The following is a 20,253-nucleotide window of genomic DNA, read 5'->3' on the forward strand; positions in this document are numbered from 1 at the left end:
AACAAGGATTTAGATTTTAATTTTTCATCCAAAACGATATATCAATTTGTTAAATCCTAATCCCATGTATATAAACGCATCTCCATAGCGATGCTCTCTAAATCAGTAAATGTTTTTACTTTTCAACTTCATTCGTTTACCATTTAACACAATTTAAGCAAATAAAGAAAAAAAAATTGGAATTAGTTTAAAAATGCGACCAAAGCACAGACCAGTAATACAATTGGCCACGATTCATGTATACATTTGGCGGTGTATGAGTATACAGAAAAAGCATGCCTACCCGGGATTCATTGATCCGCGTTTAATAATTGGCAGTGGCTAGGGTTACGGTACCGTAATCCTAGCCTCCAATTCTAGGATTACGTAAGTTCCGTATTTCTAGACAACCCTACGAGAATAGGCTAGGATTACGGAAGTATTTAAGAGGAATCAAATATGTATGTTAGGGCATGCATAAATGATGTTGTTAACTTATTTGTTTCACTTAAAATAGCGATTTTTCATGTCTGCCCTTTTATTACGTGTTATCGATCCGCCATTTTGGGTTAGTAAAATATAGATGAACAATTATTTATGCACTGTTGATGAATGATGATGAATGATTATGAATGATAAAAGTTAAAATCTTCTTAATGAAAATAGTAATGTTTCAATGTTTACATAATTGTCCAACTATTTCCGGGCCACATCACGAGGAGGTGCTCAGTTCATGGCCCATTTCTTTTTCTTTTCAATTTCCATAAAAAATAATCGTTTTTCTTTTGTTGTTTTTTAAAAATATTGTTGTAATTTTGTTTTTGTTTATTACATAGTCATGATTTTGCAATTTTCTTCTTTCATTTTTAATTGTTCTTCTCTACTTTTTTTCTTTTCTCTTTCTTCTTTTACTAACCCAAAATGGCAGATCGATAACACGAAATAATACGACAGGCATAAAAAGTCGCTATTAAGTTTAACAAATCTGTGACCGTCGGTTCGGCGGCTCCAAATAGTTGCGGGGAAATTATACTCAAGTGGTAACTGACCACCGAAGACCGATCAGTCAACAGATATTTTGAAGTGGGGTCATTGCCCCTGTATGGATGCACAAATGATGAACTCCATGTTTAGTTCAGTAATTAATTGATTTATTTTATGATGGACACCAATATGTAGTTTATGTAATGTTATTTCAATATTTTAGTATAGTCCAGTATTCCAAATGTTATCAAAGTTCTATGTTCAAAATAAGTTAAAGACAAACACATCCAAGACAAGCACCAAAGTTAATTCTAATGTCAAATTATTGTAGATGTTTCTTAATCGAAATTTCAAAGAAGACTGATTTTAAGTTCTAAAACAAAATTATAAGTTTCCAAGGACAATCTCTAGGGTAACCATATTAGCCAATAAAAATTTAAAAGTAATTTTATATCTAAACCAATGAAAATTATTGTAACAAAAAGGTGAAATCATTTACTTAAGAATTTAGAAGTTTACTTAAGAACATGCCTGGGCTTCACACTTAATCAGCCAAGGAAGCCAAGGTGTTTGTTAACAATAGCACCTAATGCAAAGTGCCAAAAGCAAAACCCGCCCCACAACCAAAACTGCCCAGAAAGTGATAAAATAAAAATCCCCGACATGCTTAAGCAGGAAAAAAATAATAAGTTAAGTAACACTTGTCCAAGCAAAGAATGTTACAAAATAGAAAAATCAATTTTGAATGATTTTTACTTAATTCACAAAATATTGAAATTAAAATTTATCATTAAAATTTTATGAAAGAATTTGGCTAATTTTATAGCCTGGTTACACATTACCCCTCCTTGAAAAAATGATTGTCCTCAATCATAATATTTACTGAATAACAAATATAACAATAGCAAATAGCATGTTATATGCTGTAACAGAAAAATTGCATACAAATATGAATAAAGACAATAATAAACATACAACTCATTTATACAGTGACCGGTCAAATTCATACATCATACATTCATTCATTTACACATCTTTTTTTTTTATTTGTATATTTTTTTTTTTTATTATTTGTATAATATTATTATGTAATATCAATAAAACAAGTTAGAGCTCTTTAATTAGAAAAATATATATGGTATGCCTATGAAGGAAAACAAGTTAACTTCAAATTTTCCATAAAATTACATGTATCTTGGCGATGACCAGTAATAGATTATAGAAAATGTGCAGTTGTCGAAAGGACAACAGTAAAATGCAAAATTATTGAAGTTAAGAAGTAAAACAACAATAATGCTTATTGTAGCCTCCATATACATAGAATTGTCTATAGTTTGTGGCTTTATCGCAAGTATGGCATAAAACTTGACATTGAATAGCCATGTGATTTTGGAATCACTAAAGTAACATTGTAACATTAATTCAGTTACATTATATGATTTGCTTTTGCAACTTGTCTAGTTGTGGATAGATTCTTAGTATAATAAGTAACATTAAATAATAATCTACCACGGAAGTATGATTATCTGCTCATTGGCAGTTGTTTTTTTTTTGTATTTCATTTTCATAATTATGTAGTTTGCACATTGGCATTATAATGTTGGTTTTGGAACTTCATGTTGTGGACTGATGCAAGTATGTCATGGAACTGTAATTGTTCAGCCACAGTTAGTATGGATGAGTGAATCTTTTAGTTCACTATGTAATATTTTTATAAATTCATGTATAATTATACAATTTCAATACTGAACATTTTGATTTGTGAGAGACAGCAAGTATGACATAAAACTTTAAAGTTGTCATCACAATAAGTATAGTGTAATTACATTTTGTTGTTTGCTTCAAATAACATAATTATAATAGTTTGAAATATTTTTAGTATATTGGCAGTGAGTGACTTCCAGTATCCATAATATGTAACATAATTTTGGTCCTCCTGCACTATTCGAAGTTGAAGATTCAAGTATTGTTCACTGTCCTTCAGCTTTATATGTTTTCACATGTGTTCATTGACACTTTAATATTTGGAAACCTATGGTATAGTGTTCTTTGTCCATATTAATAATATCTATCTTGGTAAAGTGAAATTAGAACATTTACTGGGACATTGCCTCGTGCACATTGAAACAGTTGAACCTCATTTTATTTGCAGAGAAACCTGTTTATTCTATCAGAACAGCATTGCTCATTTACCTTTTGGTATATGGTAAAATTAGACATTGTAAAAATTTAAATTAATTAAAATGCTTACATATCTTAGAGAAAATATCATTGACTTTTCTGAAAACATCTGCCCTTATCATAAAATAGTACTGTTATTGTTAAAAAAAATTTGCTGCATTTATTTTGTGCTGGTAACAACTATCAAAATTTACATTGACTGTAGAGTACAGTTTAACTTATAAAAATATACATTATTTACTATGCATAAAACCTGAATTATTATTTAGAACCTTTGTTTGATTTGAAAATTTTACCAGGCTGCTTGATCTTGGTTGCCATTCTAAACAAAAACTGTCTAACACACTTGATTGGGGCTTGAGAAAATGGAAGCCATACTGGCTCACGAGAGTCAGAGAGATAGACCTTGAAGTATGTTGAATCAAGGGGATCTGATTCATCATTCGTCATAACAGCTCTGATCATTTTGGCTTCGACTGGTTTTCCATCATCCAACAAAGCTGTTGTGCTCTGCCACAATTCATGGTCTATTTCTTGTAGGCTGTCAAACAGAGAGTTTAGGTATGGTTGAAGTAGTTCTTTTCGTTTTGATATTCTGAAGGGTACACCTTGATGAGAAATTTGATTGTTGCCATAAATAGAATAGATTTCTTGGTTGGATAAGTCATAGGTTTCACAGTATCCTACAACAGTATCCTTTACAGGTTTAATACGGTGTACTGGAGTGGGCAGTCTGTCAAAGAATCTGTGTTGTTTCAGTAGAGGACGTTTTCGTTTCTTTCCGCTCATAGTTTTGTTGATGTGGTACTCTCTAATGAAGACATCAGGGATGGAAGATGCATATTCCCAGGTGCTGGGTTTGTTTGGAGCCTTCCATTTGATTCTGTAGTAGAGAGTATCCTTGCTGCGTTTTGATGTAATGATATTTTCTATGTCCTCTGCTGAAAATTTGTGTGTTGGTGTTTGTGCTGTTGTGGATGTTTGTGCTGTTTGTGGTGTTGTAGTAGTTTGTGTGTTAGATGTTGCTTGCTGAGGATCTTGTGTGTGACTGGAATCATGAGGTTGTGATAGTGTTTCCTGTTGTTGTGACTGTTGCTGTGTTTGTGCAAGTTGTTGCCGATTGTGATTAGTGTCGTTTGTGACTTGACTGTTTGATGATTTTGACCGTTTGACCTTTGCTTTTGATTTAGGATTTGCTGGTCGTTTACCTTTGTCCTGTGCATTAGATGTGTTAGTGTCTGTGTGTGTGTGATCATCTGTGTGTAGTTCTTCTGCACTCAAAGGTTCTTCAAGATGTTCATACCCTTCAGGTGGATTTGTTGGCCTGGACTCAGGGTCATGGTAGGGCTTGAGGCGAGTGGCGTTAACAAGTACTTTGACTTCCTTGTTGTCACTACAGCGCCTCAGCTTGTATGTGTTGTGCGGACCAGTGAACACAATGTAATATGGTCCAACCCATTTCTTATGTAATTTAGGGGCCATACCTGGGGGAACCTTTGTGCAAAATAACCATACTCTGTCAGCTGGCTTGTATTTTGGTTCTTGAGACCTCTTGTCATATTGTTCCTTATACTTGTCCTGTGCAAGTTTAATGTTTTCTGCAGCTATTTTCCTGGCAATGTCAAGGTTATGCAGAATCTGGGAAAGATGAGTTTTGAAAGAAGCAGAAAGAGTAGTTTTGGGAGTGAGGGCTGTGTCTATAGGCAGACGCATCTCACGGCCGAAAAGTAAGAAGAAAGGAGAATGTTGAGTTGACTGGGTAGCAGGAGTCATGCGATATGCCATCATAATCGAAGGAAGAAGTTCTGGCCAATCATCCTGCTGTCCCTTACAGTAAAGGCGAAGAGACTGAAGGATTACACTGTTCATTCGCTCCACAGATCCATTAAGTAATGGTCTGTAAGAACTTGTGTAGAACCGTGTAATTTGGAAAAGTTCACAGAGAGCCTTGACAAGCTTCGAAAGGAACTGCTGACCTCTGTCAGACACAAGGACATTAGGGGCTCCATAGCGACATATGACCTCCTTGAAGAGAACGGCTGCCACTTCAGTGGCCTCCTGTGTGCGAAGTGGAAAAGATTCGCACCATTTAGAGTAGCTATCCACTACAAGAAGTACATATTTGTATTTATCCTTTGTTGTTGGAAGGCCTCCTAAAATGTCAATGTGCCATCTCTGAAAAAGGTCAACAACAGGCATAGGTTGAAGGGGTGGTGGTTTGCCATGGATGTCCCTCTTCACCTGCTGACATTGGTCACATGACTGTATGTATTTCTGGCAGTCCCCGAACATGGTGGGCCAATAATATTTCTGTCTGAGCGCAGCATATGTGCGCTCAAACCCCTGGTGCATGCCACCAGCCAGACTGTCGTGATATGATTTCAAGACATCATCACGCAGAATAGATGGGACACACACCTGTGTAATAAGTTTCTGGTCCTTTGGGATGCCTTTGGTCCTCGGTGTATATAAATGTAGCAAAATACCCTGTTCAGAAAGTTCATACTGTTCTGCCTCAGCTACTACCTGTTTTGCTTTCTTAGGGTCATCTGGGAGTTCCTGTTTTAATTTATAATTGAAAATATTCCTGTAAAATTCATCATCCCTTTGTAGAAATATCAGGTCCATGTTTTGTGTAATAGGGTCTTCCATTTTCTGTTGTGTTTGGGAGTCTTCTTTGTTTGGTGCTGTCTCAGTGCAGGCAGTGGCTGGAGCTACAGATGGAGTGGGAACATTGTCGTGACTGTAAACAAGTGTCACAGCTGCCAGTTCTCTAGACTTGGTGTCGGAGACCGTACAGACCAGTTCACTTGGGTCACTTTGTTCCTTGCCACTTTTCTCATTCGCTTCATGGTAGAGGCGACGCGAGAGTCCATCTGCATTTCCGTTAGCACTAGAAGCCTTGTGAACGATCTCGAAGTTGTAGCCCTGAAGTGTCAGAGCCCATCTACCGAGACGTCCTTGGCAGTTCTTAATGTGCTTCAACCACTTCACAGAGACGTTATCTGTGTACACTGTAAAGAAGTTGTTGGCAAGGTAGGGTCTGAAATGTTTCACAGCTTCTACCAGTGCCAACCCCTCCTTATCTGTGATGTGCCATCTTAACTCATGGCCATGTAGTGTTCTTCCGCCGTATGAAATAGGATGTTCACGACCATTATCATCCAATTGTGACAATACGTAACCAATGGAATGATCAGAACTGTCTGTTGCTAGAATAAATGATCTGTCAAATCTAGGGAATGCTAGAATAGGCGGAGAAGAAAGAGCTTTCTTTAAAGTCTTAAATGCATTTTCACATTCAGGTGTCCATTTGAATTTAGAGTCCTTTTTAAGAAGCGCTGATAGGGGATTTGCAATTTTGGCATAAGATTTAATGAATTTCCTGTAGTAAGAAGTCATACCGAGAAAAGATTTGACTTGTTTCACATTTTTGGGAGTTGGATACTCATCAATGGCTTTGGTTTTATCTGGGTTGACTTTGATACCATGTTTTGAGATGACATGCCCAAGATATTCAATCTCACGGGTTGCAAATTTACATTTTGCCGGCTGAAGAGTAAGATTTGCTGAGCTTAGATTAGAAAAGACTTGAGATAAGTGATCAAGGTGTTCTTCAAAGTTGTGAGAAAAGACAAGAATGTCGTCAATGTAAACAAGAGCAATTTTCCAGTTAAGATGTTTCAAAACTTTGCACATTAGATTTTGAAAGGTGATAGGAGAGTTCATTAAGCCAAAAGGTAAGCGAGTCCAAGTGTAAACAGATTGATGAGTGACAAAAGCGGCCTTGTGAGCTGTTTCTGGATCAAGAGGTACTTGCCAAAAACCACTCTTAAGGTCAAGAACAGAGAAAATTTCAGCCTTAGCATCAGCAATGGTATCAAAGACGTCAGATATATGGGGAATGGGAAAAGACATTGGTTCCGTGGTCTTATTCAAATCGCGGTAATCAATAGTAAAGCGATATTCGCCATTCTTTTTCTTAACAAGCACCACAGGGCTATTCCATGGTGAGTCAGACTCTTCAATGAAACCATGGTCAAGCATTTCTTTGACCTGCCGCTCAGTTTCGCGGCGCATATCAGGACTTTGTCTGTAGGGAGCTTTCTTAATGGGCTTAGCATTTCCTGTTTCAATTCTGTGGGAGAATAGATTTGTGAGACCTAATTCAGAGAAGTCCTTTGCAAAAGACTTTCTGTTTTTACCAATGAATATTAAGAGTCTTCTCTTCTGGTCAGAGGTGAGATCAGAGTCATTAAGGTTGATTCCGAGATCTTCTGCAATTTCAATATAGTGCTCATCAGTTAGTGTGTCAGTATGAATAGAATTGACAGATGCAGGAGCTTCAGAATTTTCAGAAGTAGAAAGATCAGTAACTTGCGTGACATTAGCACAGTTAATTTCAGAAAGAACAGAAACTCTAGCATTAGATTTTAGAAAGACAGGAAGAGCAGTTGGATTCATGAGACGGTACTGTATTTTCCCATCCACAACTGTAGAAAGACATTTGCCTCCTGCCAGTTCATCTTTTACTAGATTTTGTGGTGGCTCACACAGCACAGTCACACCATCCTTAAATTTGTTAGTTTTTAAGGGAAGGATGAATTCTGAGTGTGGAGGTATGACATGCGATGTTAGGGTTTTACCAAAATCAGTTTTAGCAAGATCTGGTGAAATTAAAGAGATAGTGATTTGGTTAGTGTTTTCCTTGTTAATTGTTATACTGTTAGACTGGAAGTTCAGCTGGAATCCTTCTTTCTTCATAAAATCTCTTCCAAGAATGACTGGTTCATGAAGTGTCGAGAAGACATGGAAAGTGTGTTGAAAGGGGAAACCATCAATAAGAAAAGAAAGATTGATAGTTCCTAGCACTGAATGGATCTCACCACATACACCATAAATATGAGCAATTTGGGCAGGGTCATACTGAGGGTCTTTAGAAAATTTCTTGACAATATGTTCACTAATACAAGAAATTCCAGCACCAGAATCAAAGAGTGTTTGGTACCGTTTTGAATGGATTTGAATAAAAGCCCTACAGTTTTGGTCTAGAGAAGAAACTAAAGAAATAGTGGGTTTGACCTCACAATCATTGGTAATGTTAGCACAGGTTTGTTTAGAGCACTGCCAAGGAGCCTTATAAGAAGCCATTTTAACTAGAGCACTTTAAGTCTAAATACTAATACAATGGGGAAAAAATACAATCTTTACAAAAATTTACTTAGTCTAGTGAAATAAGTTATAAATGCTGAACTGTTTGAAATAATGGTAAGTGAAAAATACTCAACTTTAGGTTAAGTTGTTTTAAACTTTAATTGTAAAACTTGTTTTCAAGTTCAAAACTGTACAAAACAATAGATTTTTCCAGCACTTGGAAAATGTGTTTTCAAAATATAGATTATAAATAAATTTTACTGAAAAATGGTAAATAGCTTTGAAACAACAATTTAATGTAAAAGTTTATTATATGTGTTCAAATTTTCTACTTTCTATCGTGTAAATACAACAAAAATAGGTGAAATTGAGCAAAAGCTGTTCTGAATAGAATAAAGTAACAAATCAATTGGTTAACAACAACTGTTTCAAATACACGAGAAACAATATAGCACTAAATGTTGAAATTTCACTTACCAAAATGTAGCACTTTAAGAATTTTCAATTGCTATTATACTGGTTGTTACATCATCTGTTGTATTCTGGCTTCTTCTGGTCTTCTTCTGGATGACGGCTCTTCTTCACAAGTGATAGCTCAAATGTGGCCAGTCTCTGACTTCAGTAGGTTCCTAATGTTAGGTTACGGTGGTTTGTTTTGAATGTTTTTTGAAATATTAGCCCTGATCCCTCAATTACATTGGCAATTCTAGGATTGTCTGTTGCAGTTTATTTTACGCAGTTTTATCCCCGATTCAGCTTTATTCAGCACTTCTTTTCCTAGTTTTGATGTTCAAGTCCAAAATAGCACTTTCACAAGATTCTATAATTCTTATTCGAAGTTTAGTCCATTTCTCATATGTTATGATCGTACTCGGATTCTCCACCACAAATCTGTGACCGTCGGTTCGGCGGCTCCTAATGGTTGCGGGGAAATTATACTCAAGTGGTAACTGACCACCGAAGACCGATCAGTCAACAGATATTTTGAAGTGGGGTCATTGCCCCTGTATGGATGCACAAATGATGAACTCCATGTTTAGTTCAGTAATTAATTGATTTATTTTATGATGGACACCAATATGTAGTTTATGTAATGTTATTTCAATATTTTAGTATAGTCCAGTATTCCAAATGTTATCAAAGTTCTATGTTCAAAATAAGTTAAAGACAAACACATCCAAGACAAGCACCAAAGTTAATTCTAATGTCAAATTATTGTAGATGTTTCTTAATCGAAATTTCAAAGAAGACTGATTTTAAGTTCTAAAACAAAATTATAAGTTTCCAAGGACAATCTCTAGGGTAACCATATTAGCCAATAAAAATTTAAAAGTAATTTTATATCTAAACCAATGAAAATTATTGTAACAAAAAGGTGAAATCATTTACTTAAGAATTTAGAAGTTTACTTAAGAACATGCCTGGGCTTCACACTTAATCAGCCAAGGAAGCCAAGGTGTTTGTTAACAATAGCACCTAATGCAAAGTGCCAAAAGCAAAACCCGCCCCACAACCAAAACTGCCCAGAAAGTGATAAAATAAAAATCCCCGACATGCTTAAGCAGGAAAAAAATAATAAGTTAAGTAACACTTGTCCAAGCAAAGAATGTTACAAAATAGAAAAATCAATTTTGAATGATTTTTACTTAATTCACAAAATATTGAAATTAAAATTTATCATTAAAATTTTATGAAAGAATTTGGCTAATTTTATAGCCTGGTTACACAAACATCATTTATGCATGTCCTAATATATATATATTTGATTCCTCTTAAATACTTCCGTAATCCTAGCCTATTCTCACAGGGTTGTCTAGAAATACGGAACTTCCGTAATCCTAGAATCGGAGGCTAGGATTACGGTACCGTAACCCTAGCCACTGCCTTAATAATTACATCAATACTGGTTTATTTTTTGTAGAAAAGCTCAATTTTAGTCAAGGTACCAAAAAAATAATGCAGTACATGCAAAATTCTTTGTGCGTGCATTGCATGTACAAAAACACTTAGTTTTAAACTTTGTATTTTTTCTGTGATTTGTACGTGAATGGGAACACCGGCACCAGCACGACTACCAAAACATTCCAAATTATAGACACTTCCAAACTTTTATCACTTTAAAGTCTTCTATGAATTCTATTAGTTTTATTTTTCTGTTATTTTTTATATACAATTCAAAATACTTTTGCATATACAACTTTAAAATTATGATCATTTTGTAAACATGGTAAACTTTGACAATTCTACCATAAAATCTCAATATAAAATCTAAAAGTAAATACCTACCACTAATTAAAGCAAGCCAACAAAAGCTTAAAATATATCCAGTCATCTTCAAAACACATTATAAAATCCAAAAAATAACAATAATTCGCAAACTATTTGAAACAAACATAAAATAATCTAAAGTCTCTCAGTTTCTTGTTGACCAAATTGATGGTTGTTTACAGTTTAACGATCAGTCTTAATTGCTTTTATAAACGAAAATATATAGAATTGTTTATAGGTTGAATGTAATTAATGAAATAAGCATAGCTAAGATTTTTCTTAAAGTTTTATTTTTAATTTAAATACATTGTTTTCTTTCCATTTTAATGGAAATACAATATGTTTCGCTTTATTAAATCCGGATAAGATAAATTATTACTATTCATGTAATATAGCGTTTGTTTCGAAGTCAGGAAAAATCTAGCAAATAAATGATGTTATAAATCATATATGAAAGTAAACTACGTTTCTAAACGTAAACATTATATCTAATAACTAAATGTTGGTAAAATGTTGGTCTGCGACGGAAAAAGTAAATACGAAGATATTTGTAAGTTTAAAAACGCTAGCTTTGTACGGTTATGGAAATGCCAAAATACAGATTATGTCCTACAGCTTTCACAGTTTATTGTCCGTATTTGTATACGACAGTTTTTAAAATCGTTCTAAAAATACATAAATGAATCGTATGCATTTCACTGTAATGTGTTACTGAGGTTTTCTTCACTCCATACAACTTAAATTTGGCTGTTGTTATGGACGCTGTGCTAGCAAAATTATTTACAGCTTTTCTTCTTAAATATGGCAGCTTTACAATCCCATGATTCTTGAACATATGGTCATGATTGTGAAATTGATGCACCAGAAATAATGATAGCATGATGTGCCCTAATTAGTGATGACATAGTTGAGAATTCATGAATCTTCTGACTAAAAAAAAATAAAAGAAATATAAATGAAAAAATATAGATGTCAAAGTTTTGTTTCTAAACTCTTTAAATTTATATTGTGTTAATCAAAGCACATCATTGCTGTGGTTGTACATGCAGTGCAGATGTAATTTGTATTATTTTATCAAACGTAAAATATTTGAAGAATAGAAAATGTCCTTTTACACCAATGAAGATCGCTTCTCGATGACAGCTGAAAGATACTTAGGTAAGCAAAACTGTTTCTCTTGAAAGGCAACATAATTAATTGTTGTGCTGCAGCCATTATTTTTAGTTTTAAATCAAACACATATAAAGTTGTAGCTGCCTTCATGTTTAGGGCCATGCTGAACATTAAGATTGTAAGATTCAGGGGTTCTATTAAGGGCCTAGGATAGGGATTTCCTCCAGTTATTATGGTCTGTATCTGTATAAATACGATGCAGGACCACTTCTGGTATAAGGCGTCAGGGTCTAAAGCCCTTGCTACTTTTCTATAGAAAATAAAGGCCATTATGGGGAAAACAAATATGAAGGTGTTTGAAATAGTTAAGTGAAATTCTTGAATTAGGCTTTTTGTTTTCAAGCTGCAGTTTTATTAGGCTTGAATTTTAGTGTAATGTCTAAACTGACCAGGAATTAAAACATTTATTGTATACTTTTATACAAATGTTTCATATAGGTTTTAAGTTTCCTACTTAAAAATGTGCATTGTTTAGAAATTGCCATTTATCATGTTTATAAATGACAAATTGATAGTAAAAAGTGCTATAGAGCTCACATGAGAGCTAATTTTTACACCAACCAACATGCTTACATCAGTTTAAACTGGAGGTCTTTGCCCGATGGACCCTCTGATTATAGGGACGCTGCTTCCTTTACCTACCCTTACCTACCCTGGGGTGGAGACTCCCAGATGCCCCATTACTTTGCAACATATGTTATCTACTTCAATAATTAATGAAGGCAGTGGCTACGATTACGGTACCGTAATTCTAGCCACCGGTTCTAGGATTACGGAAGTTCCGTATTCCTAGACAACCCTGTGTGGATAGGCTAGGATTACAGAAGTATTTTAAGAGACATAAAGTATTTGTTAGGTCATGCATAAATGATATTGTAAACTAACTTATTTCACTTAATTTTTCAAGCCTGCCTTATTAGTTAGTATAATCTTAATGGCACTGCGCAGACATGTTAGAAATATGACTGTCAAAGTTAGATTAAAAAATATATATATATACTTTGAATTTTATGATTTATAACCATATTGTATGTTATTAAAGACCATTTGTGGTGACTAGATGAAAAAAATGCAGGTATATACGAAACATATATAATTCTATATTTCCGCCCACCGCCATTAAGATTACACTAACCCAAAACGGCCGATCAATAGCACGAAATATTTAGTGAAATGAGTAAATTTACAATGTCATTTATGCATGTCCTAACATAAATTTGATGCCTCTTAAATACTTCCGTAATCCTAGCCTATTCTCTTAGGGTTGTCTAGGAATACGGAACTCTTGTAATCCTAGAACCGGAGGCTAGGATTACGGTACCGTAATCGTAGCCACTGCCATTAATGAAACCCCTGAGCACAATATTCAGTAAAATAACTTGTACCATTAATTATTTTGTTATACATTGTTTAAATGCTGGGATGCTTCTAGAAGCACTATATACATGTACAGGCTCAATACTCAATGGTGAAGTGTTGTCTATGGCTTCTTTTTTCACCTATTCTGTATTAAATCTATGTCTGTAAATAGTAACATAGATATGAATGTATACCAAATTGTCAGTACCTTAAGAGCAAGTTTTACCATGTGTAGTAATTATTCTAACATTTGTACTACTTCGACTGAAACTGGTTGATATTGTAATAAATTCAGTTTAACATTTCCAGGTGTTTGACATGATTGTTATTCCTGTTCATTATTCCTATTTAATGTTGTTTATTCTTTATTAACTAACTAGTAGTTTTTTGTTGTTAAACTACCTAGTAAGAAAAAATGTTTTGTTATTTAGTTTTATAGCTTTATAATAACAAGAACATTTCTTTCTATCTGTAGCAAAGCATCATGTTTTGACATACATGGAAGACAGTATTGCTCAGTTGTTAGAAAACAGGGAGGAAAACCCCAAAATCAACCCAGTCAAAATATTAAGTGAATAGTAAGTACACATGTCAATAGATTTATTTGTTTGTTTTGAATCAGAGGTTAAGGACGATAGATTTCAAACACAATGGCTTAATCAATTTGTCACAGATAATATCGCCTTGCCCACAGATCAACTCGGGATCAGTGGTTTTCTTATTAAGCTTAATATGTTTATGTCAGTAAATAAAATAAATGAATACAATGTCATGGATTATATCTAACAATTTAGGTAATAACTTTGTAATTGCTTTTCCACCAAATTTTGTGATTTCTTAAACAGTTTTACTGCCTTGAGGGATGGGAATCACACAATGTTCAGAGAATACCAGTTTATTCATATGACACCACACAACAGAGCATCTTTTGTAAAGTTGTTCTGGAAATGTTACAAACAGATTGGTAAAAAAGGAGGTATTGTATTATTTTTTAGTATTTGAAAGTAATACATGTATTAGAAAATACTTTTCACAAAACCAGGTAAGAGTGCATAGTCTCTAATCTATTTTGTGTCTGTGTGTTTGTATATGCTTTGACATTGGTCACATAAATTTAAAACCAGACATGATCCTGATCATACACAAGAATCTCCTCAAATAATCATATTTTATAATGTTCAGATTATTATTTATACATAAAGGTAATTGTCTTTTTAATCATCAGAAGATATAATTCCTGACATTTTACATGTAATTATCATGCATCTTCATCTGAAATAGTGGTGAAATCACCTATGACTTAAGACATAGTGATCTGTAGCTATGGACTGAATTCACATCTTTAGGATCAGTTGTTCAAAAGCCTGCCTACTGAGCTTGAAATTTATTATATAAAATTGAGATCAGTCTATTTTAATCTAGAGCCTCTTGTATGTGTTCCTGTTTACAGGTCTATCTATATATCATGATTAGAAGAATCAGTTTTTAATGTAAATTTATGTTTCATTTGATTAATATTTCAGATTTACTCAGTATTCAGGAATACCATTCCCTGATAGCATTACTGTGCTCAGATTTTCCTTTTGAAATTGTGCAGAAAACTGCGAGGTATGTCACTTATAATGTCCAATTTATCACATTTACGGTAAGTTTATAAAGAAAGGCACAAAAGAATTAAACATTTTATGATTGGTGTAAAAACTTGAATTTGAAGACCAGTCTAAAAATCCAGCATCTGATTGGTTGTATCTGAACACAGTTTTAAAACAGACCAATGGTAATGCTTCATTCTGAGACTGGTCCTCAAATTCAGTTTGATAACTGTGAATCTTAGTTAAACATAACCATGCAAATATACATGTAGTATAATAATATGAAGCTGTGCCACTAAAAATGTGTCTCAAGCTGTTGCTTTCAAACAATTTAAAGAGATTCCAATGAAGTGCATAAATTTGAAGGATGATGAGGTGTGTCACACACAAGAGTCAGGTATATACCTTCAAGGTTACATGCAGCCAAAGGACACTAGCCCTAAATCCTAACCTAAGAGCAAGGACACTCAACACCTCGGGCTTTCGACACCTGCAGATGACATCTGTTTGTGCTTGACTTTATTTAAAATTTAGTACTTAAAATTTATTTATTTATTTTATATCATATGCAGTTCATATTAAGATATTCTCCATATATTTCTTACAGGATAATATTGATGGATGATGCCCTGGACTGTCTAATCTCATTTACAGATTTTATATATGCATTTCAAACACAGTTTTACTATGAAGGTAACTTGACTTTAATCTTATAATAATTAAGTACTCATAAAATGTGTTAAAAATTATGTACGGTACATAAGGCCATTCAAACATGTTTATCGGCCGAAATGTCACTGTAAATTACTTAAAGCAGTCTTTCAGCTCAAGTAAACTTGTTTATAAAACTTTTGATGGGAGACATGTTGATTTAGTGCTGTGCATCTGTCTGTCTGTCACAAAGTTTGTCTTCACAACTCCTACGTCACCATTTACACCAAACTTCACAGGAGTGGTCATTGCCAAGCCTTGTTATGCATATTGTTGGCATTTTCTGGTTAATTTATTTTCAATAGAGTTATGGCCCTTGATTTATCAAATTTTATGATGTTTTTACCACTTCTCTTACATTATTGGGCGGATTTCCACTAAACCTCACAAAATGATCAGTGTCAAGCCTCATTGTGCCCGTTATCAGCATTTTCTGGTTCATAGATTTTCAGTGGAGTTATGGCCCTTTATCCATCAAATATTTTATGATGTTTTGGCTACTTCTCTTTTATTATTTGGTAGCATTACACCATACCTCACAGAAGTTTTCAGTACCAAGCCTCATTTTGCATATTGTTGGCATCTTCCAATTCAGCGATGTTCAGTGGAGGTATGGCCCTTGATTTGTCATATTTTAACGCTACTTGCTGTATACAATTAGGCTGAATTTCACCAAACCTCATGCGTGATAAGTGTGAAGCGTAGTTGTCATGACCAGTTTCATGTCAAATTCTTTGATCTGTGCTACTTCTTTTATACCACTGGTTGGAATTCCACCAAACTTCACAGGAGTTGCCACTGCCAAACCTAGTTGTCTATGTCATTGGAATCTTATGGTTTAGTGATTTTCCCGGAAGTTATGGCCCTTGATTTGTGGCATTTTACCATTTCTGCCTATATCAAGTGTTGGGGAGACATGTTTTTTTGTAAAAAACAACTTCTGGTTCTGTTGGTTTTCAGAAATATTTTATAATGATGTTTCATTTCTTTTGTTATTTGTAAATGTGAAATACCTATTTCATGTCATCTTTTGTGGAAATTAAGAAATACAGTATGAATTTTCACTCAGTGTTTAGCACCAACATTGCTTCCTTAAACAGAATATTCTGTCCTACAAATAAAGTTTTAAATAAAGTATTTCTGCTACTTAGATCTTCAAATACAGTTCAACTGATTTTTTGTCATGTGTGTTTATGTTTTTAACAGAAACTGTTTTTTTTTTAAGGCAAAGAACAGTGTGTAAAATTTCCAACTGACATCTCAAACACAATCTCCAGGCATATATGTACAATAGCCAAAACATTTACTTATATATTTATTTTCATATATATTGTATTATTTTTAATGTTCATATTCCAGAATTTCTAGACAAATGTTTGGAGATTTACCAGTCAATGATCCAGACTCACTCTAGTCCCCGCAATCCTGTAGTGGTACCATCTGGTACAGAGGATACCAAGATACACATGAATAATCATTTACCTGGAGACGGTGTAGACGCAATGCAGTATTTTAGGGCCGTGTACCCTCTCTGTGATAGAATGAACTACAGGTAGGTACACAGAGGAGATGGTGTAGACTTACACTCCTGGAGACTGTGTAGATGCAATGCAGTATTTCAGGGCTTTGGACCCTCATTATGATAAAATGAATGACAAATAGATACAGGCAATAGATATTAAAAAAAAACTTGCATTGTTTTATTTTTTAAAAATCACAAAGTTTTCTTAATACATAAAATTAATATTATGATAAAATAAGCAGTTGCTTAATTTGATAAACTGTTTCTTGGTTTCAAATACTTTCCTCATACATAGATATTTATTGACATAGCAACTATATTAATTTGGCCCTGAATGAGCATAATTCATTATTTGTGCACTTCATCCAGTCATTGCCAGAGGCCCTGTTTGTTTAATGTACCTATAGTTTTACTTCCTGTTGATATATTTCAGCACACCACCAGCAGAGGCCCTGAAGGAGATCCTTTTTAACGTACCTAGGGTATCTTTCTATGGTTTTCTCATGGCTATAGCTAAAAGTGATGCTATCAATGAACATATAGGTAATTTATTACATACTCTGTTCCAAACTGTATTGCAGACAGTAGAAGGCTTTAATTTACTTGATAAGGGGCCTCTTTGACTTAATGGTTAAGGTTGTTGACTTGAAATATTTTGCCCCTCACATATGTGGGTTCAAAACATTGCTTCGGGTAGAGAATTTTTTCATGTGAGAAAGTCATCAAGCTGGCTTGCAGAACACCGATGGTTCTACCCAGGTGCTTTGCCCTGCCTGAAATAATGCTGAAGGGGCACCTGGGGTCCAATGTACTACCAAAAACTTGAAAAGTTACTGTATGACCTAAATTGTATCATTTTGACTTTAAAACTGACAAAATCACAAAAAAGTACTTGGTTGACTTGTCATATCAAAAAAATGGTTGGCTTGGCACTGGTTTTCAGGGTGATTTTAAACTGTATATTGGTCATAAAAGTAAATGTGTATGTTAAAACAGTTCTTAGCTTTGTGTTTAGAAATATCTACTTGTTCCTTTACCAAATAACACAGCACTTCTTAAATTATGCAGTATCTTCACAGAATTTGTGCATATTTCTCAACACAGTTCTTATGACTTCTGTTTGCCTAGAATTTAAATACATTTTTTGCAGGACGACTGCCGGTAAAGTCAGAATTATTGGAAGGTGCAGACACAGAGATTACGCCGTAAGATTAACGTTCTAGCCTTTTAATGCACAGTTTATACACCTTGCCTCTGCTGGATTTTTTCACCCCTGACACTTGAATTACCTCCCCTGTTCACCTGACACTTGAATTAACTCCCCTGTTTCCTCTGTGTGGCTACAGATTTTTGTTACTTCATCCAGCATGTTTACAAACATTAGCATGCCAGTGTTTTATGTTTATTTTCATTCTGTTTTTCTTTTTATATAAGGCATTCAATTGTATTTAATTTTTGCCTGAATCCAAGTTCTATATTTAGTGACATTGTTGCATTTTTTGGTGGCGAGTCTTTGAGGCGTAAAAAAAAAAAATTGTTTGTTTCCGGTATCCCGACCTACCCTAAATTTTTGGCCCGACCCTAAATGTTTTTATGGCCTTGGAGAATATTTTTTTCAACTTTTTAACAAAAAAGATGCAAAACTGCACTTTTTATGCTTTAAACATGGCCAGTGATGTTAGAAATCAACTTACTGATGCTCTAAAGTCATAACCCCCTTATTTGTAATCATTTTTTGACAAAAAAATAATTTCCGAAAAGTCTCCCGTAATAAAAAAAAATTCCAAAAAAAAAAAATTTTCCGACCTACCTACCCTAATTTTTTTGAGCATGTTACCGGAAACAAAGAATTTTTTTTTAGGCCTGAAAACACTGTCTTAAATGCTAATTATTTCTGTATTAGCTTAAATTTTAGACACTTTTAATGTATTTTTGGCTGTCTTTTGATACTTCCTTTCATAAAAATGTCAAATCTCTAGGGATATTTCATGTTTCTTTCATAACACAAAAGCAACAATGTTAACCATTGCAAGACTGCAGCAGTTGGCTGTAAAACATATACTGTAATATCAGGTCTCTCCGCAAGACCAAATTCTACGAAAGTTATAAACAGTCCAATTACGCAAGGTTTAATCTCTAAGAATGTCATAATTTTTTCCTTACATTAAGTTGATATATTCCTGAACATGACTTCAGGATTTGTTACCTTGCCTTCTCACCTACAGTCTTGCAAACTCTTTTTTTTTAGCTCACCTGAGCCAAAGGCTCATGGTGAGTTATTGTGACCACTCAATGTACGTCGTGCGGTGTACGTCGTCCGTCGTGTATCCGTCAACATTTTCTAAAAGTATCTTCTTCTTGAAAACCACTGGGCAGAATTACACCAAACTTCACAGGAATTATCCTTGGGTGGCCCACTTTCAAAATTGTTCAAAGAATTGAATTCCATGCAGAACTCTGGTTGCCATGGCAACCAAAAAGAAAAACTTTAAAAATCTTCTTGTCCAAAACCAAAGGGCCTAGGGCTTTGATATCTGGTGTGTAGCATCATCTACCAAAATTGTTCAAATTATTCCCCTAGGGTCAAATATGGCCCCGCCCCGGGGGTCACATGGTTTATATAGACTTATATAGGGAAAACTTTGAAAATCTTCTTGTACAAAACCGCATGGCCTAGGGCTTTGATATTTGGTATGTAGCCTCATCTAGTGGTCCTCTACCAAATTTATTCAAATTATCCCCCTAGGGTCAAATATGGCCCCGCCCCGGGGGTCACATGGTTTATATAGACTTATATAGGGAAAACTTTGAAAATCTTCTTGTACTAAACCACACGGCCTAGGGCTTTGATATTTGGTATGTAGCATCATCTAGTGGTCCTCTACCAAAATTGTTCAAATTATCTCCCTAGGGTCAAATATGGCCCCGCCCTGGGGGTCCCAAGTTTTACATAGACTTAATATGAAAGAAAGTTTAAAAATCTTCGTGTCTGAAACCACAACACTTAGACCTTTGATATTTGGTTTGTAGCATTGTCTTATGGTCCTCAACCAAAATTGTTCAAATTGTACCCCTTGGGTGAAAAGAGGCCCTGCCGTGGGGGTCCTAAGTTTTATATAGACTTATATAGAAAAAAACTTGAAAAATCTTCTTATCTGAAACCATACGTCATATGCTTTTGATATTTGGCATGGTGCATTGTCTAGTAGTCCTCTACCAAAATTGTTCAAATTATGCCCCTGGGGTTAAAAGAGGCCCTGCCCTGGGGTCACTTAGTTACTATGTGTGTTATATTGGAAAAAATACTTAAAAAATCATTTGATCCTATTT

The 20,253-nt window shown here is 34.5% G+C and overlaps 2 protein-coding genes across 9 annotated transcripts in view; one reads left to right on the forward strand and one right to left on the reverse strand.

The window, feature by feature from the left end:
- LOC123536224 (low-density lipoprotein receptor-related protein 4-like) overlaps positions 1 to 10,763 on the reverse strand; it is a 97,390-nt gene extending 86,627 nt beyond the window's left edge. Inside the window, exon 1 of the mRNA XM_045319202.2 lies at positions 10,585 to 10,763. Within this exon, the coding sequence (XP_045175137.2) occupies positions 10,585 to 10,630 (46 nt within the window). The 5' untranslated portion in view covers positions 10,631 to 10,763. The remainder of the gene's footprint in view (positions 1 to 10,584) is intronic.
- A 358-nt stretch (positions 10,764 to 11,121) lies between these two features.
- LOC123536225 (centriolar satellite-associated tubulin polyglutamylase complex regulator 1-like) overlaps positions 11,122 to 20,253 on the forward strand; it is a 28,792-nt gene continuing 19,660 nt past the window's right edge. For 5 of the 8 annotated variants that reach the window (XM_045319208.2, XM_045319211.2, XM_045319209.2 and 2 more), the window contains exons 1-8: positions 11,122 to 11,724; positions 13,574 to 13,676; positions 13,944 to 14,074; positions 14,622 to 14,706; positions 15,298 to 15,383; positions 16,761 to 16,953; positions 17,357 to 17,466; positions 18,074 to 18,128. In XM_045319208.2, coding sequence (XP_045175143.2) covers positions 11,670 to 11,724; positions 13,574 to 13,676; positions 13,944 to 14,074; positions 14,622 to 14,706; positions 15,298 to 15,383; positions 16,761 to 16,953; positions 17,357 to 17,466; positions 18,074 to 18,128 — 818 coding nt within the window. In that variant the 5' untranslated portion in view covers positions 11,122 to 11,669. The remainder of the gene's footprint in view (positions 11,725 to 13,573; positions 13,677 to 13,943; positions 14,075 to 14,621; positions 14,707 to 15,297; positions 15,384 to 16,760; positions 16,954 to 17,356; positions 17,467 to 18,073; positions 18,129 to 20,253) is intronic. The other 3 variants (XM_045319205.2, XM_045319204.2, XM_045319207.2) reach the window with 3 other exon arrangements.

The sequence above is a fragment of the Mercenaria mercenaria genome, chromosome 17 (genome assembly GCF_021730395.1).
Source record: "Mercenaria mercenaria strain notata chromosome 17, MADL_Memer_1, whole genome shotgun sequence".
In the NCBI taxonomy this organism is placed as follows: Eukaryota; Metazoa; Mollusca; class Bivalvia; order Venerida; family Veneridae; genus Mercenaria; species Mercenaria mercenaria.